The sequence below is a fragment of the Manacus candei genome, unplaced genomic scaffold (genome assembly GCF_025592945.1).
Source record: "Manacus candei isolate 608988 ecotype Guabito, Panama unplaced genomic scaffold, ASM2559294v1 h1tg000008l, whole genome shotgun sequence".
In the NCBI taxonomy this organism is placed as follows: domain Eukaryota; kingdom Metazoa; phylum Chordata; class Aves; order Passeriformes; family Pipridae; genus Manacus; species Manacus candei.
This window is the reverse complement of record NW_026138056.1, coordinates 31,272,682-31,293,114: the sequence shown is the minus strand read 5'-3', so window position 1 is coordinate 31,293,114 and position 20,433 is coordinate 31,272,682. Positions and strand designations below refer to the sequence as shown.

At 43.7% G+C, this 20,433-nt stretch overlaps 2 protein-coding genes and 1 long non-coding RNA gene across 3 annotated transcripts; 2 read left to right on the top strand and 1 right to left on the bottom strand.

Moving 5' to 3' along the window:
* Positions 1-313: 313 nt before the first annotated feature.
* Positions 314-6,310, top strand: RBIS (ribosomal biogenesis factor). Its single transcript, XM_051771744.1, has 3 exons — positions 314-473; positions 3,937-4,053; positions 5,401-6,310. The coding sequence occupies exons 1-3, from the start codon at positions 354-356 to the stop codon at positions 5,467-5,469; spliced, it is 306 nt and encodes a 101-aa protein (XP_051627704.1). The 5' UTR covers positions 314-353; the 3' UTR covers positions 5,470-6,310.
* On the bottom strand, positions 5,526-19,693 carry E2F5 (E2F transcription factor 5). Its single transcript, XM_051771733.1, has 9 exons — positions 19,342-19,693; positions 13,626-13,735; positions 13,247-13,408; positions 11,917-11,960; positions 10,119-10,183; positions 8,936-9,200; positions 8,035-8,235; positions 7,582-7,626; positions 5,526-6,260 (listed from the first exon to the last, which is right to left on the bottom strand). The coding sequence occupies exons 1-9, from the start codon at positions 19,465-19,467 to the stop codon at positions 6,151-6,153; spliced, it is 1,128 nt and encodes a 375-aa protein (XP_051627693.1). The 5' UTR covers positions 19,468-19,693; the 3' UTR covers positions 5,526-6,150.
* Positions 8,235-8,996, top strand: LOC127462862 (uncharacterized). The gene is made up of 2 exons (XR_007900583.1): positions 8,235-8,778; positions 8,888-8,996. It is a non-coding gene; the product is annotated as an uncharacterized LOC127462862 (long non-coding RNA).
* Positions 19,694-20,433: the final 740 nt, after the last annotated feature.

The window sequence follows — 20,433 nt, the reverse complement described above, 5'->3', positions numbered from 1 at the left end:
GCTCGGGACTCGGCGCTCAGCCGGCGGCGGGCGCGCCGCATGGAGCTCTCAGCCTTTCCGTGCCGGGAAACCCGGCGGGGCCGGGACCGGGGCCGAGGACGGGGCCGTGCTGGGCCGGGAAAGGGCAGGGGAAGGGGCAGGTAAGGGCCAGAGAAGGGGAAGGAATGGAACAGGGAAGTGGAAGGACAGGGAAGAGGCACCGCCGCTCCCGCAGTGCCCGCCCGAGGCGGCGCTCGCCCCCTGGCGGCCGCGCACGGCGCTGCGCCCCCCGCTGGCAGCGCTGGGGGGAGTGGCGGCTTTCCGACGCCACGCCCCGGGTGTGACGTCACCGCCCGCCCCCCGGAGCCGCCGCCATGGCGAAGAGCCGCGGCGGGGCCGCCAAGGCCGGCAGCGTGTTCCGCATCGCCCGCAGCGGCGCCCTCAGGGCCAAGGCCAAGGGCAAGGCGAGGCCCGTCACCTCCGCGCTGAAGCAGGTGAGTGGCGCGGAGGTGCCGTCCCACCGCGGGGGAGGGCCCAGTCCCGCTGCGGGAGGCCTCGGCCCCGCGGGATTTGCTCCTGTTAGGCCTCGTTGAGGGGCGCGGAAAGTTCTCGGGACTGATTAAATCGAGCTGTTCTGGGGACAGTGTGCGTCCGGGCAGAGTGGCAAAGCGCACGGTTTTCACCCTAAATCAGGTTTATATGTGGATGTTATAATCTGCAAAAAGAGAAGAGCAGGGAGTTTATCTGACTGATCTGCAGCATCTGCCAGAGAAGATTTCAAGTGGTTCTTCCTGACAGGTGTTATTTGGGAAATGTCTGATGGCATCTCGGCGTGTCCTAGAGAATGCGATGCTAAAGGGAGCATCAGCAGTTCAGTGAGTTCACGTTCACTGGGCCGTATTAGCAGCACGTCCTGCTCCTTTCCATCATGTTCCCAAGCCCAGCCCCAGGCTCTGGGCTCTGTTTCCACAGCTCTCCTTGATGCTAGCTCGGAAACTCATCACCTGCTAGGTGATTCAACTTGCTAAATCAGCAGCAAAAGCAATTAAAAATGCAGTTTGGTTTTTTATGGGCTGGGTTGGTGAGTTGAACAAGCTTACTTATGAATGAGTGCAAAGAGAAACATTTTGGTGGGGGAGAACTAGAAAGGATGGAGCTTCTTCTGATCCAGTAGCTGTTTATTTGCCTCAGCTGTCAAGTAAAACCGTGTCAGTGAGATGCAGTGAACAGATCTAGGAACACACACTGTTGTATGTTTTGCTCTTAATTCCTCTTTGACTTCTTCTTGCAGCTTAGATGGTCTGCAGATGCTCTGCAGATGCTTCTGTGAGTTAACACACTAAAGCAATGAAAAAGTAAAGAAGCAAAAATATTATTCTGTCATTTTCATGTCTGGAGAGGAGCACAGCCCAGAGGAGGGAGAGAGTGGGTCGCAGAGCTGGGAGCGATGCAGGGGAAGAGGGAATGGGGGGGTGATCTAAGAAAGAGTTTTCCTATTGGTAGCAGTGAGTCATTATGTGGTATCTTCTCCTCAAACCCTGCCTCCAGCCTGACGTGTGTGTTCTGAGAGTTCAGCTGTCCCTGTAGGAAGGCATCAGATAATAAAAGTAATAAAAGCAGAACGTTTAGTGGCTTAATGTTCCTGTTCGATGCAGTTGCAGTCTGCTGGACAAACAGAGCTAAACAGCTCTTAAGAAAAGGCTGTTTCTGATTTCCTCCTGCGAGCCAAAGCCACTTGACAAATTAATCTGGTGAACAGACAGGAATTTAACAAACTTTGGAAATAACAATTTCATGTTGTTGGCGTCGCATCTCCTCTTAGTCTAGAGTGTTCTGTATAACAAAGGGAGAAACAGGTTTAAAACCATATTCATGAAAAGTCAGGAGCTTATTAGGAGTAAAATTTTATTCTCTGTGTTTGAAGCTGTATTCTTTAGTGCATGAAGCCTTTGGGCTTAATAGGATTTACTTATTATTAAGCAGTATAGGAAGACGCTCAGAAAAAAAATTGTTAAAATACATTTATTCTTTAATAGCTAAAATCCCATTATAACTATTCAGACAACTTTTGATGTAGATACCTATGCCAGCTATAGAGCCTCTTTCTATGGAGGAGTCCTGCCTGAGCAGCTGAGAAATTAGGTATTGAAACTGACTGGATCCTTTTAACACCCCTGTGAAGCTGGAAGATGGTGACAAGCCCAAGGTCTTTGTCGATTGTGTTACCCACAGTCCCTCCTCCGATTGGAGCTGGGTCCGTATTTCTACAGCCACTGTCCAAGTTATTATGGATTAAAGTGCCAATCTGAGTAGGCCTGTTTTATCAGCCTCTTGCCACTGCTTTCTTAATACTGGTTCTCTTGGTCACTCAGAATAAATGGAATTATTGTTAATGTAAGCATGCTCTGAAGTTATGGAGGCTTTGAAAGCAAAATAAGTATGCATGGTTTGCTTCTGCCTGTGTAAAATGCTGAGAAGTGAATTATAGGGTTAGCCTTTAGCAACAGTAGGTATCCTGAAATTTGGGGTTGCCTGAAAACTTATGAGTGTGCTTCTGGAACATTTGCAATGTAAAAGGCCATTATCTGGCTATGGTCCCATTCCAGACATTGAAAGAAATAGGTGCTAGGGGTGAGACCAGCTGCAGTGGTGAAAGAGTTTATGCCCCCTTGCATCCACCTTGCTCCTCTACCGTGGATAATTGCCTCCAAAGCATAGCACATGTCCGTATTTTAGCTCTTTCCGTTTAAAAGCAAGCATCTTTGATTAAATAACTTATAAGGTAGACTTAAGCTAAAAGTGAGGCTGAGATGCCCAGAGATACACATCCTGGTTTGCTACAGCCATAGAGTTTCTTTAAAAAAATGTGGCAAAATCTGGTAGGCGTTGGCCAGACCAACAAGTAGGATGCAAGGTGTGATGTTGAAAGGCAAACTACTGGAAGAAATTCAAAATGGTAAAATCATTTGCAAATTGTATTGGGTTTGAGGGGCTACAGGGGTGATTTCTGTGAGGAGCTGCCAGAACCCTCCCCTGTGTCTGACAGAGCCAATGCCAGTCGGCTCCAGGACAGACCCACCGCTGGCCAAGGTCGAGCCCAGCAGGGACTGGCAGTGCCTGTGGGATAATGTAGTTAAGAAATGGGGGGGACACCTGTGCAACACCAGCAGCAGTCAGAACAGGGGAGTGGGAATTTGTAAGAGAAACAGCTCTGCAGACATCAAGGTCAGTGAAGAAGGGGTGGGAGGAGGTGCTTTAGGTGTCAGAGCAGAGATTCCCCTGCAGCCTGTGGGGAAGACCATGGTGTGTCCCTGCAGCCCATGGAGGTCCATGATGGAGCAGAGATCCATTTGCAGCCCCCATGCTGGAGCAGGTGGGTGCCTGAAGAAGGCTGTGACCCTGTGGGAAGTTGCAGGCTCCTAGCAGGAGCTGTGGGCCCATGGAGAGAGGAGCCCATGCTGGAGCAGGCTCTTGGCAGGACGTGGGACTCCACAGGGGACCTATGGTGGAGCAGTTTGTGAAGAACTGGAACTTGTGGGAAGGACTCACACTGGACAAGGGCATGAAGGACTGTCTCCCATAGGAGGGACCTCACGTTGGACCAAGGGCAGAGTGTGAGGAGTCCTCCCACTGAGGAGGAAAGAGCAGCAGAGACAATTTATATATAATATAGCAGGGCCTGTCTACAGCCTGGCTTTTGTTTTCTCTGTGTTCTGTTTCTGGATCATTGTGGGCTCCCATTCCAATAGAATAAAGTTTAACTACTTTCTCCCTTTTAAATTTATTAGTGCAGGACTAGGTGGCCTAATTAAGTAACAGATACACATACTGAAGAGCAATACTGGAAGAGAGAAATATAATACTGTCTGCATAATACTTGAAGAAAAATGGTGCAATTTCACATGTCAGTGGAATTTTTGTTAAAAATACCAATGTGTGTATTTTTTTCCCTCCCAGATAAACATTAAAAATGCTGAAAAAGTTAGTGCAATAAATAAAGCATTTGCTGAAGTTCAGAAAGAAGTGCAGCAGCTATCGAAAGGCACCTCAGCAGAACCTCAGAAGACTCAACAGGTAATTTCCCTTTGTAAAAATCTGAGGAGACTGAAAGGAATATGTGTGTTTTTAAAGCATTATATTCTGGCTCTAAGACTAGAGGCAATTTGTGCAATTGCTTTAAAGCTATAAAGCCAGTTTTATTAATTTTATTTGTGTGGTAATGCTGAAACCTGGTTAGCATATTCAAATGCTATATAACTACTACAGAGAGAAGAGGGTGGGCAGCCAAGCTGAAGCACGCTTCCAAAACATAGTTTTAAATTATTCCAGCTGGTTTTAAATTATTTTTTAAAGTTAGTCCCAGCTCTTTGATTTGAGACTTATGTCTCCCCATGAATAGACACTGAGAGGATGAACCTGGATGTTCCTAACCTGAAGCACCGGACAGTGCTTTGGAACAGACAGCTCTGTCTCTCTCTGTTCCTGATGCCTAGGCCTTCATGTTCCCTCATCAGAAGTACCAACACCTAAACCAGCAATTTCTGTACTAGAGGTTTTGCCTGCAGTGCTTAGGGTTTAAGACAGTGTTTCACTTGCCTTCCTTTGTTTAGTTTTTTATACAGGGCTACATGCAATCTTACACAAGAATTAATTTAGAGAGTTTAATTCCTGACAAGTTCCTCCATATAAACTCTTTATGCTGACTCCTTCTGATGCTCTGGGCAGTTTTGGGGAGAGAGAAAGCAGCAGGCCAGGATGAGGTACAGATGAATCCATGCTGGCTGTCAGAAGGAGGAGCTGTTTGGAGATGTGGACATGAGTTCACTATTACTTCCTGTGCCTGAGGTGATCAGATTTCTGTATGGCTGTGAGTGACGAAACAAGTGTCAAATACGTTAAGAAGAGGCTGAGGGAAAAATGAAACATAAGTGACAGTGCTCTCAGTACAGGATGAGGCTGAGCAAGAATTTCAAGGCAGTTGGTGCCAGTGGCCCTGTCCCTGCTGGCTTGCTATTTATTCCTCCAAGAATTCAGACTTTACTGCTGCTCCTGTGCTAGTAGGGCTGTACATGACAATGCCTAGTTTGATGACCCAGGCTGTAATAGTATTTTCTCCAAAGTTGTAAAAATGTCAAGAGCCGTTCTGAACTAAAAGGTGAGCCTGTCTCTGTTCCATGTATGTTGTTACTGGCATGACACTTTGTATTCCTCCTGCATAAAGTGTTGTCAGCTTATCTGTTAAGTTTAGTGAATCCTGTAATCCCCCCAAATTATTGAAGTATGACTGCAAAATTAGCCTAAATTAAATATATAAAAGACAAACTAATCTTCTAGACAATGGGTATTTATTAGTTTGGGTTTTTTTCAAGCAGAGTAAAAAGAAATTGCTTTCTACTTTAAACTGAAACTTTTTTTTTTCAGGTTTCCACAAATCTGGAAGAGGAACCAGCAAATGTGGATGCTGCTACAAACCTGTTATCTCAGTTGTAATGTAAAATGGACAATGAAGGGATTGCAAGAAATGAAAGATCACAAACACTGATGGGTTTATTTGAAGAATTTTATTAAAAAAAATCTTGTTAATATACAAGTATTGGCACACTTTAATACAAACTACAAACAGACCTTTCCTGTCATCTAGGAAAGTGGAATGTCAGAAGTCAGTGTGAGAAACTTAAAGTGCTAAAACAGAAGGCACTTCACAAAATTGGTTCACTGAAACAATTTAGCATAACTCAAGGTGATACCCTTCACTTTTCAACTTGGCAGTGAAAGCTTCAAAATTGTTTGAAAGGTTAAAAAAGAATATACAAAGCTTCTTGGCAGTAAAGCTTCAAAGAAAACGCTGTTAACTGTGAGCAAGAAGCCTAATCATTTTTTAGAAAATGATCAAAGGCTAAAAAGTATTTTTGCTTTTCTTACTAAAGAAAGCTTCAAATAATTGGATTACACAGAGAACACTTGGGTGAAAAAGTGCCAGAATTTTTGATAAGAGCCCTTTTTTCTTGTTCTTGAATTTGTTTTGTGAAGTAGTTAAAGGAAGCAAAAGGAAATATACTCCCAGAGTCAGTGAACTAAGAAGTTATACATTCATTATTCAAATACTTAGGTTATGAAGAAGTCTAGAATGTTATAGTTAGAGGTAGATAAGTAGTCTGGTTGACACAATATCTAATAATTTAGTATCTGCACATCAAAGAGATCACAGACTCCTTCATTATCATCCAGGTTAAAGTTGTAGTCATCTCCGGGAGTAGGAGAGAGTCGTAAGAGAGGAAAAACTGTAAAGCAGGAATAGTTTAGTTTAAATTAAAACACTTTTGGAATATCAGCCCTATCTCATCATTCAGTATGTTTGTCATCACCAGTACAAAGGTTAGTCTTCATAATTAAAATAGTCTTGATAATCTGAAAAGCACACTAGGATGCATACTGTGAATATCTGTACTGCATTCAAACTAAGGCAGTAAGTGACCTACCTACCATTTTTTGCTTGGTATTTTAACTGAGTTTGCTGGAATGGAGCGACAGCTGTGGAATATGGGTTTAATTTCTCCTGCAGCAAAAGAGCTCCTGAGCAGCTTTTGAAAACTTTCATGAGAAAGCCATAATTTATATTCCTTTTTCTTGTTACAATATTGCATATATCTGCCTTCAAATAAGTCAGGAAGTTACTATTATCCCTATTTTACAGAGGGGAAATGAAGGCTAGCAGTTTTTCTGTGCACTGCATTTCAAGCATGGACTTGAAGCTGTCTTTGTGGCGGGAATGCAAGAAGAGAAGCCTCAGCCCTCATGCGGCACCGTAGGAACTCTGACATAGTGTAGATGAGCTGGGCGTGCTGTACCTGCCCTAGAAGCGGAGACTGTTTCCATTTTGACCATATATTGGCACATTCACAGAATCCCATCTTGTACCTCATATCTTATAATTACACATCTCTTTCTGCAGGAGCCTGAGGTTGTCTGCTTGGAGGGCAGATATTAGCACAGGCTGCTTACAGAGCACAGGGCAAAAGGAACAACACCAGCTGAGCTCACCTCTTTGCCTGGCACCTCAGAGAGACTGAGCAGAGAGGCAGAAGCACATGAACTTAGCAGCTGTGGTTCAGTGCTGCACTCTTATGGCCACTGAGGTGCAACAGCAGAAAAGGGTAGCGTTTGTTCTGTTAGTGTACCGCAGCAAGCCACGTATCACTCTGCACACAGGCATGTAACTATGTTCTGAAATATTTATTTAAAGCACCTGCAGGAAGCCTGAGGCAGAAAAGAATTAAAACAGATTTTTTTTTAAGGTTTTTTTTTTTTTAAGGCAGCACACTAGTCATCAGCCTGTTCTTTCTTTGTCCCTGAATTAAGGACTGGTGGGTTATTCATGCATGTAAGTGCTTGTTGGATTAAGGTTTTCATATTTTGACGGTTAAACTGTTGCAAGGAATAGAAAGGGGAGAAAAGACAAGAATGACAGAGGAGGCAATACAGGGAAAAGAAGTAGTTTCATACTGAGTCTTGTCATCAGATTTAACATATGCCTCCTAAGTGCTGTTCACACAAAACCCATGCTACTACTTGTGATTATTAGAAAAGATGCTAAACACTTACCGTCAGAAGACATGAGTTCATCAATAATATCCCCACTGATATTTCCTGTGAAAGACAGGAGCACATGCTTTATATATGTGGGGGTTTTTTAATACGTGTTTATAGAAGTCAACACATATTATCTGCATTAAAATACTGAACTGCAAAGAACAGTGTGGCTCATGCAGTGTAGGAGCTGCAGACATAGCATGCCATCCCTCACTTCCCCCCACACACACTACACTTCTTCCACTGATCTCTTATAACCCTAGAGCCATATACAACATGAAGCTTACTTGGTGGCAGAGAAACTCATTTGCTCAAAATGAGTTTGCTACTGAGAGCTGGCTCAGTGGCTTCACCAGGAGATAAACAGAGGCCTGTCATTTTGCCTGTAACTCATTGGTAACTTGGTCGCAAAGAAGGGCTCAAGAAACCAGTATAAACATTCAAACAGGAACTACTGCTCCCTACCTGTGGGCTCCTCCATCTTTGCAATGTCAAATGAGTTTGGCTTGAGAATACAGTTAACATCCAGAGGCAGCAAGCCCTGGTAGTCACTGGAGATGGCTGAGGCTTGGGCACCGTCTCCTGAAAGGCTGGGGTACAGCGCCAGCTCTGGAAGGTTGGAGTAGGGGGCTGCAGGGGCCGCGCTGTCCTGCTGCACGCTGCCATCTGCGGACAGAAAGGCATGTTATGGAGACATGGAACACAAAGCATCTGCACCCAGTTTTGTCTTTGGGAACATGGCCAGTGTCTGGGATCAGGTGCGAGGAGTCTCCCCCTTCCACAGGCACAGGCACAACTTAATTAGTTAATTAATTAAAGGTTAATAAAGGTTAATCGGGACCCTCAGAACTGTTGTACCACTCACAGCATTTTCTTACATCTTTTCCTATTACCCTACCATTACTATGAAAAAAATACCTGATATTCAGGCAGTCTCTCACTCTGTGTGGAAGAAGGTAAATGACACTGTGGCACAAAAGCTGGAACTGATGCCTGTATTATCAGTCTCATTAAAAGGTACATGTTTCAAATAATATCCTCCATCAGAGGTTTGCAATTTTGCTCCATACTGCATTCTGGAGAAGCACCTCAGAATAACCAACAGGATTATATCCAAAACCTGTTCAATATAAGATGATAAGCTATGAGGGAAGAATGTGTTTCACCGGACAGAAGAGGAAGAGGGGTCTCTGTAACCTCCTGAGAGCTGTTAGTAAGCCCTTGGAGAAGTTTGTCAACAGACAGCTGCTATGCTGTGCAAATTCTTGAACTTTCCTTTGTCTATCACCTTTCCTAACAGTTTCTTCTTTCCCTCTAGATGCCTTCCTCCCCACCCCGTTGGAGGGAGGAAAAACCCTGGATCCACCTGATCGTGTGTCCGCAGCTGGTGTTTGTGGTAACTCTCGTCCTTGGTTCAGGTCATGTTCTGGTGGATTTGAGGGAGCTGTAGTGGGTTTAAGTGGAGTCGCTGGAGCTGCAGGTTGAGATGAGGGCTGTGCAAGGTCATCGGGCGGAGGAACCGGAAACACCGTGGGCTTGGAGGAGCTTGATTCTTTATTTATAAGCAGCACATGGATAGGTCCTGAACTACTTTTAAGATTGATCTGGTATTTCTTCTGTCCATTCTGTCCCTGTAAAGGTGGTGTATTATGAAAGTTACTGTTCCTTGAGAACTCGACACTGTACAAGGTGATGAAGACTAAGTTCAGCTGTTTTGGTCCTTGACAAAAAAAAAAAAAAATAAAGCCCAACATCACAGCTGCTAACTTGGGTCCTGCAGAGAACCTTACCATTGCCTGAACTGATTTCGGCAGAGACGGACAAAGATAGTACCACTGATCAGCTTCATGGCTCTAGCTTGGCATGCTTTTACGATATTAGACTGTGCTTAGCCTCACTAAAAATAGCTTGTGAAACTTCTCAGGTGAATTTCAGCCTTCTACAAGCAGAGTGGCTATCATGCTTCATACAATGATCTCTCCCAACTATGTAAACACTATTTAAAACTGAGCACTGCAACAACAAAAAAAAATAAAGATGGACAGAGGTAAATAATTTGGCCTCCTACTTTAATCTTACCCATTTAAGTCTTTTGGCTAAAGTGAGACTGCATTCTGTTTCTCTATCTAGTCTACTACCATGAGACTAAATCTAAACTAAACCTACCACTGAATCTAAAAGGCTTTTTTGTAAAAGATCCGTTTTAACAATGTAAAGGAGAAACTTGACAGATAAAAGCCTCTATCCATGAATTCTCAAGGGAATTCATGACAATTATGCACAATTTGGAAAGTTGCAACATTTAAAAAAAAAAGAAGAAGAAATGGTAAAAAAACCCACTAATGTATCTTGGTTTTAATAGAAGACAGTTACCATATAGGTGTACAAAACCCACTTTTTCCCATCTGGCCTCTCCCTTCTCAACCGAAACAATCCTAATTATTTCCCCCCTCCCCTTGCACATGGACAGAGATAAATCCTCCACTCTAAGATAGCTCTTTTCCACTGTTCCTCTAGAACACTTAGGTAAACAAGAAACCAGTACATACCATTTCAGGTGTAGGTACTTCTAACTGTGTACCACAAGGTGCTTGAATTGCTAGGAGTGTATCTCCTGGTTAAAAAGCAATTTTTAAATAAGTGTAAAGTGTGCATAGTTTTCCTAAGTCTTGCATGGTACCCCCTCAAATGAGAGATGGTAATATTCTAAGACCACTTAAAATACATAATTCAGCATATATAAACTTGTGCTAAGACTTGCATAGTACCTGTAAGATCCAAGTATATTGCATGATATGAATCACAGAATTCCAATACTTAGGTCATAGTTGCAAGAACCTTTTCTCACAGCAGTACAAGATTTACCATTTCCTTTACCTGTTTATCTTTTAGTTTTATATGTAACATAAGGTGAAAATTAATTAATTAATTTTTTCACAGAATCAAAGAATCATTTAGGTTGGAAAAGACCTCCAAGATCAAGTCCAACCTGTGACTGATCACCCTCTTGTCAACTAGACAAAGTGTCACGTCCAGTCATTTTTTGAACACTTCTAGGGATGGTGACTCTACCATCCCTGGGCAGTCTATTCCAATGCTTAACAACCCTACTATGAAGACATTCTACCCGATGTCCAACCTGAATGCCCCCTAATCCAGCTTGAGGCTACGTCCTCTCATCCTATCACTTGTTGCCTGGGAGAAAATGCCGACCCCCACCTTTCAGGTAGTTGTATGGAGTGATAAGGTCTCTCCCGAGCCTCGTTTTCTCCAGGCTAAAGCCCAGCTCCCTCAGCTGCTCCTCATATGACTTACTTCAGCTAAATCAGTTCTCTGGTCTAGCTCACTTTATGACTTTGACAAATGGTGGTACTACAAAGATTTAATAGAAGGAAGAAAAGGTATTAATGATCATCTTCAAAGCCAGCACTTCCAAGTATCTAAGCTCACAGCTTCCAAAGCACAACTGCGATATTAAGAGCTGGCTATCAGACTCACCTGTGGCTTACTATGCACATTAAAATGTGTTGGTTGAAGTCAGGGAATCACAATTACTTCCACAGAACTGGCACAACACTGCAGGTCACTTGCCTTTCCCCTCTGTCCATAACTGATTCGGAATAACACTTTTCTTTCTCTGCCTCCTAAAAGACACTTAGGTGAAGTACTATCTGAGTGCCATGCCAGGTGCCTCCATGTTTTGTAATGGCCAATTCTTTTTCGTTACAGCTCCTTTTTGTTAAACACTGCAGTAGTTTTCTAATCTTGCATTTTTATTAAAAAACAGCCTTCCTTGAGATGGTTCTAAGCCTAGCTGGAGGCTGAACAACAATCTTCCCTTGGGTGCCCTGGGATCGGGAAAGAATGTCAAGGGTAGTAACCTCTGCCAGCAATTCTTGGCAGTTTCTTCAAACCTGTACAGGAATCCTTTTGATTTAGCAGCTCCATCATTGAACTTTGTCTGCCTCCATTTATACAGCATCATCAGGAACTCTGACCACAACTGCCACCAGAGAAACTGTATGAAATTTGGATCTGTCTGGTTCATTTGGTGGGTTGGACCCACATGTCCTGTCTCTGGTTCCATTAATGGCCTGAGGCAAGCTGCTGCAAAGTATGAATACCAAAACAGGCATCCGAAACCAGGACTCCAACTGAGCTTCTATTCAGTACAATCTGTAACTACAACTAGAAAATGCCGGAACTTGGTAGTCCTGAACATTATGAGACATCAGTACTGAGTACTTCTAAATTCAAAATACTTGCAAGGAACAAGCAAGTCATTTTTCAAGAGGAAGATCAGGAAATCCCTTGCTTTAGAAATACAGCCTAACAGCAGCAACTTACCATTGAAGCAGTTGCAGATATCTTCATGGGTGACATATGAAAATGTAATGTATGTCAAGGAACATTTTTCTTGAAGCAATGTAGAACTGGTACGTGTTGCCCTTTAAAAGCAGTTTGTCCAAACTGAGTCTAAACTATAAAGTTACTATTGTTACTCAGAGGTGTAATCAAAGCATAATTTTTGTCTTTCAGAATGAATAGTTAAAAATAGAAGAGTTCCGTCTTTTAAAGAAAAAAACCTGTAGTTGCAAAGAAAATACAAAAAGAAAAAAGTTGTGTAGCTTGCTTGAGAAGAGATCCTAACAGGGAGAACATGTAAAATCTTGTTTTGAAGACCACCACTTATCTCTCTGACACTACAGAATTCAAGTATGTATCAGGACTTCCCATAATCACATAAAACGACTGCTAGAGGGAACTTCAGAGTTCATCTCCCATCCCATTCCTCTGCCTCAAGGTAGGACCCACTGTTCAGACATTCCAGACAGATGTCTGCCTCCCCTCTTCTGGAAAACCTCCAGTGATGGGTAATTCACTACCTCCCTGGGAGGTCAATTCCAGTGCTAGCTCTCCTAAAGCAAAGTTTCTCCTAACATCTAACCTCAATCTCCTTTACTACAAAATCCATTTCACACAACCAATTTCTGTATAGCAAGTCCCGTAATATTTAAATATTTATCACTGGTGCTACAGTTTCTATAAGAAGGGCACTTTCCTGCTCCCAGTCTCAGGTGTCTGTTTTGCCCAGTATCTTGCAAGATAGCTAAGCACATGCTTATGCAGCTAGAAATCTCTGTTCATGGGTTATCTAAACACAGGATTTTTTTTCCCAGTTTCAAGCCCAACAAGTTTCAGGACACTGTCAACTCAATTTATCTTTCGGTGATAGCCTAATCTTTGCAGGAGAACGAAGCAACACAAAACAGATTCATGTAAAGCAGTGGTAATAAGGTATAAATTCAAGTGCTGGAAAGCAGTATAGACTACCACAGAATACTCTGAGTTGGAAGGGACCCTCAAGGATCATTGAGTCCAATTCTTAAGTGAATGGGGGACATATAATTGAAGTAAGACACCAGGATTATACTACAGACTTAAAAATACATATATATATGCTAACTTATTTTCATGTTACCAATCACAGTCACAGAATTTAAAAAGCCATGTAAATAAAATTTGTATCTTCTTTCTTTGAGAAAAACTTGAAAAAATATTTGCCTTACCTTTCTTCTGGATAAAAGAGACTACATTATGCTTTATCAATTACCTACACCTTAGCTGTTGCTTTAATTCTAGTTCCAAGAGGCACACAATTACTTTAAAAGGATATTGGTGGTTTGTAGAATCATCCATGACATTCTTGATACTTTGCTGAAGCCACAGTTTCTGCTGATCCAATTCTTTCTCTTTTATCTCTAGATCTTCAATTTCAGCTTCCAAATACCTCAGCCTGTCTATGACTTCTTTTGTATTGCAGCCAGCACCTACTCCTCTTAAAAAGGTAAAAGGGTTCATGAAACCACAAGTAAAAGTCTAAAGCAATCAGGCAATGATAATTTCTTAAGTCTATTTTCAACATTTTTAAAATCTACTAACATTCAATATGAAGGAAATGAGCATTTGTGGTGTCATATCTAGTCAGAAGTGGAAAGAGGCAATTTTTGTTGCTCTCGAGCATATGAAAATTTTGCAGAATTAACATGGCTTACTTCCACTGAATGCTGTTTTTTGACTTCTTCTCAATGAGATCAATCCCCTCCAAAACATTGGTGATATCATAGATCCTTCTCTTCTGCCTCACAGCAAGCGTATCAGCAGCCTGTCAAGAGAACAAGTATCAGCAACTTGCATGCTGCAGAAAAAGACAGTTAAGCCACTCCCTTGGAAAAATGCCATGTAATGTCATTCTGAAGGGAGAAGGTTCCACTCTTCAAGAGCCAGATATTCCACCACTAATTCTAAAGTTCAGCACCTGCAGGTAGTGCTGCAAACCACATGGAGGAGTCACTTTGCTGAAGGCCAGCAGGCCATCCCTGGAAGGAGGGTATATTCACATGGGTTGCCAAGACCTTGTTCTGTATCTGGAGCATGTGCTGTTCAACTGCATGAAGGAGCTTGCAGTGCTCTTTCGGGAAGGTAGGAAAAAGTAGGGAAGGCAGACAGCAACACCCTGCAGTGGGGCAATCCTCTCGAGCCAAGGACATGCTAAGTTTACCATCCCTTTTGCTGACACAAAGTACTGAAGCTTTTGTTTGGCTTCAGGAGTACTGGGATACAAATCAACAGGGTTGTAATTTCACAAAGTGGCCGAAGGAGAGCTGCAGTACTTCAGGCCATCATTGTCCTCACACGAATCCACCTCACAGTGTACAAGGGCTCACTCAGTGTCACCCTGAGCACCACAAACAGCTCCACAGGCACCAGGACACTAGCACAGCTCACAGGCATGTCCCACTGACACTCAGCTATCTGTACAGTGTGTCTGAGGGCTGTCACAGCTCACCTCTCAGAGCAAAGCAGAGCACCAGGAAGAGGAAACTCTGCTTCATGCCTTATCTCTCTCCATAGTGACTTTTATGCACCTGATGCAAAGAGTTAAGATAAAATAAGCAAACTTGAGCTACTCCTGCTTTCCACACCCTCAGCTCTTTGATGCTGAAAGACAGGTCAAGTTCAAAGAACATTAGCTAAAAGGAGAGAAAGCAAAGAGGAGTCCGACTTTGTAGCTACTCAGGACACTTAGATACAACGATTACAAGGGATTATATGTATTAAAAAAATTAGAAGAGTAATAAAGAGAAAGATAGGTGGCAAAGACTTCTGCATCCCAAATTAGAACTAATGCATAAGGTAAACTACTTTCCACTATAGGAAGATAATGATTTATTTCAGTTTTTCCAACAATCTATTAAATTAATGGTTTTTGTAAGCATGTATGTTTGAGAGACAACCACAAATCCATTTGCTTAGTAGTACTTTTTTTTTTCATTTTTCTACTTAAGTAAAATTGAAAGGACAAAATGAAAAAATGGAGATTTAAAAAAATACTCTTATAGCTATGAGATATAAACACTGCTCCATCTCCTTGACAGTGATGTACCCCACTAAACAGTGTTTCTACTGATACCCTTAGCAACATTTATCTTTCATATGGTCTTCTGCAACAGTCTGTTAAAATCTTTTCTTATCAAACAGAATACATGCAAATACATAAAAAGCGCACAGTTCAGTTCTCTCCAAAGAAACAGGCTCTTCAATCACTTGTATCAGCAGGTATGCACATGCCATCTTAACCTGCTATTTTTGCTGCATACATACACACTGCTTCCAAGGACTGCAAGAGAATCTTAAGAATCTAGACAGTAACAAAACTGATGCCATCTGTACAATGTTTAATCAGCACCTCATGTATCTCACAGTCTTCAGAGGCACAATTTTTATAAGCTGTTTACATTATTCAGTGCAACGATTGAACAACATACACTTAAACAGCTGCTGTTCAACTTTCTGCTCTCTTCCCATTGCTCTACATATTGACCGAGAACTTAGTCTACTGCTCCGAGTTTGAACAATGAAAAAACTGCTCTGCAGACAAATTCAATTGCCTCTTGAAATTTTCTCAAAGGCCTGTCTACAGAATGTAAATGCTTTATTAATCTTAATGTATTTTCAAGATGTGCTGGTAGTAAAAAATACCAATGTACATAAATTTGTAGCTATGACACCAAAGCTTAAGACTTTAAATAAAAGTCACTAATTTTGAGTACCCAATTCCAGATGTTTCAAAGTTGGAGTAACTGTTCTACTCTAAATGTTATTGCATTTTGTATGCCCAAAGCACAGCTCCATTAACACCAGCAGCAGAAATTTACCACTGCTGCAAACCAAGCTCCGGAACCCCAGGACAGGGGTTTATTTCATAGCAAAATGAAGGACACAGTTACATATGTATTTGGTGTGACTAGCCCTGTATATAATTCAATCACTGCTACAAAGTTCAACTACTTAAAACAAGAATTCCAACAAAGAAGCTGGGGCCAGTTCCCAAACTGGGAGGTTTAATCCAGCCATTCACTACCTTTCTGGTGCTCATCTTGTAATCTAATGATCTTCTAAAAATTTAACAGGCTGTTTCACAGATATTCTAAAAAGAATTGAAAAGTTCCTCTTTGACATTCTAGCGTTATCAGTGCGACACCTTCTGGTAGGCACATGGGTCAGTCTTCCACACAAACCACCCACTAGTGACTTCAATAACTAAGAGACAAATCTCCTGTTGTCAAAAATACTGTTAAAACACATCATTTCTCACCCTGTGTAAAGAAAGGGACATCTACAACAGCCCTGCTAACATGGCTGGATGTAGCTTCCACATTCCTTCCTCTGAATCATTTGTATTTGGAGTTCCTTCATAAAATCTTCCTAATGTAAAACTGCTGAACTCTAGTAATTTCTCCTAGTATCTCTTCATACTTTAACTACGTATGTATTCAAGACAAACACTATATGAGTGTCTCACAGAGCTAGAAGAAAAACGTATAAGCACTGGGCTTCAGTGCTGTGTGCATTCAGCTTGTGCAGCTCCTGGAATACAGAAAACACACTGCTCAGCACAGTTCCAGCTGCAGGCATGCACAGAGACACACAAAACCGTGCCCAGAAATAAAACCACCAGCCAGAAAAAAAGGCAACTGAGAGTCTGTGCCCTCACACAACTTTGCTCCCTGAGAACTGACAAAAGGCACCGTGAATCATCAGCTGCAAATCTGCTGTGTTAACATCCGAAGAGCAGAAGAATTGGATAGAACACCGTGGCAGAGTGATTATTAAGAAGCTTAACAAAGTACTAGGCAGCAATGACTGCTTGCTTGCCAAGTGTCAAAGGAAAGAGGTCCTGCATCTTCTGCACTGTGCCACTAGCAGATGACATTTTCTCCCCAAGAAGGCTAACAACAGTTTGGTGGGAGTTTTAAATTGGATGGTGTTCTTGTCAACCTGTAAGTATAAGTACTGAATATCATTGCATTCATAAAGACTAAGGGAATGTAAAATCTAATGGACGGGCTATTTTTCTTCTGAGGAGTAGGGCAAGTGTAAGGAAGTTGTTATTTGCACCTGATCAATACACTTCTAAAAAGAAGTTCATCTTAGAATACCTGATGTTTTTGCACTGATGATCAGGAACACTACTTAACCATCATTATAGTAGGGATGGCATTCTGCCAAAAACAAAGCCCATTTAAGAAATCAAGGCAGAAGCAACTGTATGCTATGAACTGAAAGAATACATGATTTTTTGGGCTTCATTTCAGGTGGTTTATCCCTTATTCACTCATCTTGCTCTTTTTCTCTCTTCCCTGCAATTCATGGGTTGCTGCAGATAGGAACTTTGTTTTCTTTCTTTTCTATCTCATCCCTTAATGTTTTAAGTTTAATCCCATAACTAGATTTTTTATACAGGGTTATTCAGTGACAGTTACATCATTATTCTAGAATAGCTGTTCGATTTTAAAGTAAACACTGTAAAATTCAAACTTCAAGTAAATTCTCACTTTCACTCCCACAATTTGTCAGATGTTACCAGAGAAGTGTCCAGCACTAAAACATTCCCAAAGTGTCCTCTTCCAGACCAGTAAGCTATATTTATAGATGTATTCAAAGATCACCAGAAAATGTCCCAGAAACAGATTTTCCTTCTCAATTGCTAAATCACAAAGCTGGAAACACATTTGTTTCCAAATTACATTTTTTTCCTAGTGCTGGTTTTGCTACAGAAAATACTAACCTGCAGCACATCAGATGGTCAGTACCCATCAGCAGGGAGACACCTGAGGGTGTTCACTGCACAGATTGTTTCTTGGAACACTCCGTTCCATTTCAAGACTGGCCTGTTGTTCTTCAGTTCCCTGAGCACACTGACATAACACACACATGCCTCGTGCTTTTTATTTTTCCTTAGATATGCAGCTTATTTATGAGAAAAGCACTAACAGAAATGTATGTTCTGACTCACTGTTTATGGAAATACCAACGGTTTATGCACTGTAGTTCGTATTTACTTCCAACAAAGCAAATTCAGAAACGAGTCTCCAGTGGGCCTTGAGCAGAAATGTCTGTAACTGGTTGCAGTGCCACCAACCCATTCCCTCTGAGTAGGTACCTTTCTCACTAGAGAGAACCAGAAACACTATTCCATCCCGCTTCAGCCCAACTTCATTGTTCAAATCAATCCTCTTTTGCACTTTAAGGCCAAGCTTTTTGGCCCAATGTCTTACAAACTGAGTATGTTTTGTTTCTCAGACTGACCTGGAACATCTCTCAGCACATGACAGACAATAAAGTAAGCTGCACAACAATCCCTCCTGCAACAGAACGACCTCCTAGCACAAGCACCTGGCCAAGGCAGGCTGGTCCCCTGGCATCACTGGGAAGATGTTCCAGCCACCGCGGCCCAAATGCCCTCATGCATCAGAGGTGGCAGGCTGGCTGCAGAGGGGCATGATGATGATGATGATTTGCCACCTACCCTGCCAATTCAGCATCTTTCATACACATATAATAAAAAATAACAAGGAGATGGTCTGGTTTTCAACATGGTTTTCTCTTGCTAAGAGAACATCAAGGGGGTGGGTGAGAAACAGGTTTAAACAGCAGTCCATACAGAGTCAGTGCAGAGAGCAACGTAGTGCAGTAAAAAAAACCCCACAAAATCATTAGGGTTGGAAGGGACTTCTGGAGATCATCTAGTCCAACCCCCAACAAGGGCCTAGAGCAGGTTACACAGGAATCCAGGTGGGTTTGGAATGTCTCCAGAGAAGGACACTCCACAACTGCCCTGGGCAGCCTGTTCCAGTGCTCTGCCACCTTCAGTGTGAAGTTCTTTCTCACGTTGAGGTGAAGCTTCTTGTGTTTTAGTTCATGATCACTGCTCCTCATCCTGTCTCTGGGCACCACCGAAAAGAGTCTCACACCATCCTCTTGGTACCCTGCCTTTAAAATATTTGTATGCATTAATGAATTTGCTCTCAAGTCTTCTCCAGACTAAAAAGGCCCAGCTGCCGCAGTCTCTCCTGATAAGAGAGATGCTCCAGACCCTCAGTATCTTTGCGGCCCTCTGCTGGACCCTCTCCAGTAGCTCCTTCTCTTTCTTGAACTGAGGAGCCGAAAACTGGACACAGTGAATAAAAACACCCTCAATAAGTTATATTTAATGCACGGTACCCATTATACCCTACTGACAAAGAGCCGGGACGCGTATTTTAGCCGATCGCGGCGGCTGTCAGCCACCTCCGGGATCCCTCAGCCCGTCACTGGCCGGTGGAGGTCCCGGTGTGGAGGTCGCGGGCGGCCCGGCCCGGCCCCCGCGCTGCGCCGCCCGCCCCGCAGCACGGCGGTGCCGCGGGCGCTTCCCCCCCGCCCTCGCACCGCTTTGAGGTCCAGCACGCCGTCCTTGGCCTCCTGCAGCAGCGACACGAACTTGGTGGTCAGCAACCCCAGGCTCTTCTCGTGGCGGCTGCTGCCGCCGCCCGCCGCCTCGGCCGCCGCGGCCATGCCGCCCGCGGGGCCACGTGTCGCCTCCGCCGCAACGGCCCGAGCGAGGAGCGCGGCCCCGGCCCAGCGCGGCGGCGGAGGGAGGGGCGGCACCGCAGGAAGTGACGCCGCCGCCGTTGCCGGGACAGCGGCGTGTTTGGGCCGCGGGGGGCGAGGGACGGGCCCGCTGCGGCCGGGGAACAGGGGCCGGGCCGGGCCGGGCCCCGCAGACAGAGAGCACACTGGGCTGGCACGGCCCGGGCCGAGTTTCGCTCACGCTCCCCCAGGACGGGTGGCGCAGGCCCGGAGTCCGCCTCAGGATGGGACGGGGACTCGGCGACCGGCCCGAGTGCCAGATGCGCCTGCCTGTCCCCGACACGACAGCTCCGTGTCACTCATCTCACCGCTTGCATTGGATATAGCAGCGCTTAGGTTAATTCTAAACTGTGTTCTCACATCTCCCGAGGTCAAGGCACAGGACGCGCTGATGGTCTGGCGAGAGGCAGAGGGAATTTTGGATGCCTGTAGTCCTGCATGGGGTTGTTGTGGCCAAAGTGCAGGACCCAGCACTTGGTCTGATTCCAATGGGATGATGTTCAACAAGGCCATCTCTCCAGCTTGTCCAGGTCCCTCTGCAGAGCCCTCCTGCCTTCCAGCTGATCAACACTCCCCCCCAACTTGGTGTCATCTGCAAATTTGCTAATGGTACACTTGATCCCCTCATCCAGATCATCAGTAAAGATATTAAATAGAACTGGGCCCAACACTGATCCCTTGGGGACACCACTAGTGACTGGCTGCCAACTGGATGCAGCATCGTTCACCACCACTCTCTGGGCGTGTCCCTCCAGCCAATTCTTAACAGAGCAGAACTGATTTTAAGTTGTCACGATTAATGCACGAGAGCATGCCTTGCATCTGATGAGGTCAGAGTTTCCAATTTGTTTATATTTTTATCTATTTATCTATTTATACCTTACAGTAATG

Coding starts and splice junctions, on each gene's coding strand:
- RBIS (XM_051771744.1), top strand. CDS start 354: ATGGCGAAGAGCCGCGGCGGGGCCGCCAAGGCCGGCAGCGTGTTCCGC. Junction 474..3,936: donor TCACCTCCGCGCTGAAGCAG/GTGAGTGGCGCG, acceptor TTTCCCTCCCAG/ATAAACATTAAAAATGCTGA. Junction 4,054..5,400: donor AACCTCAGAAGACTCAACAG/GTAATTTCCCTT, acceptor TTTTTTTTTCAG/GTTTCCACAAATCTGGAAGA.
- E2F5 (XM_051771733.1), bottom strand. CDS start 19,467: ATGGCCGCGGCGGCCGAGGCGGCGGGCGGCGGCAGCAGCCGCCACGAG. Junction 13,409..13,625: donor AAAAACAGCATTCAGTGGAA/GTAAGCCATGTT, acceptor TACCTTTTTAAG/AGGAGTAGGTGCTGGCTGCA. Junction 9,201..10,118: donor AAGTACCTACACCTGAAATG/GTATGTACTGGT, acceptor CCACCTTTACAG/GGACAGAATGGACAGAAGAA.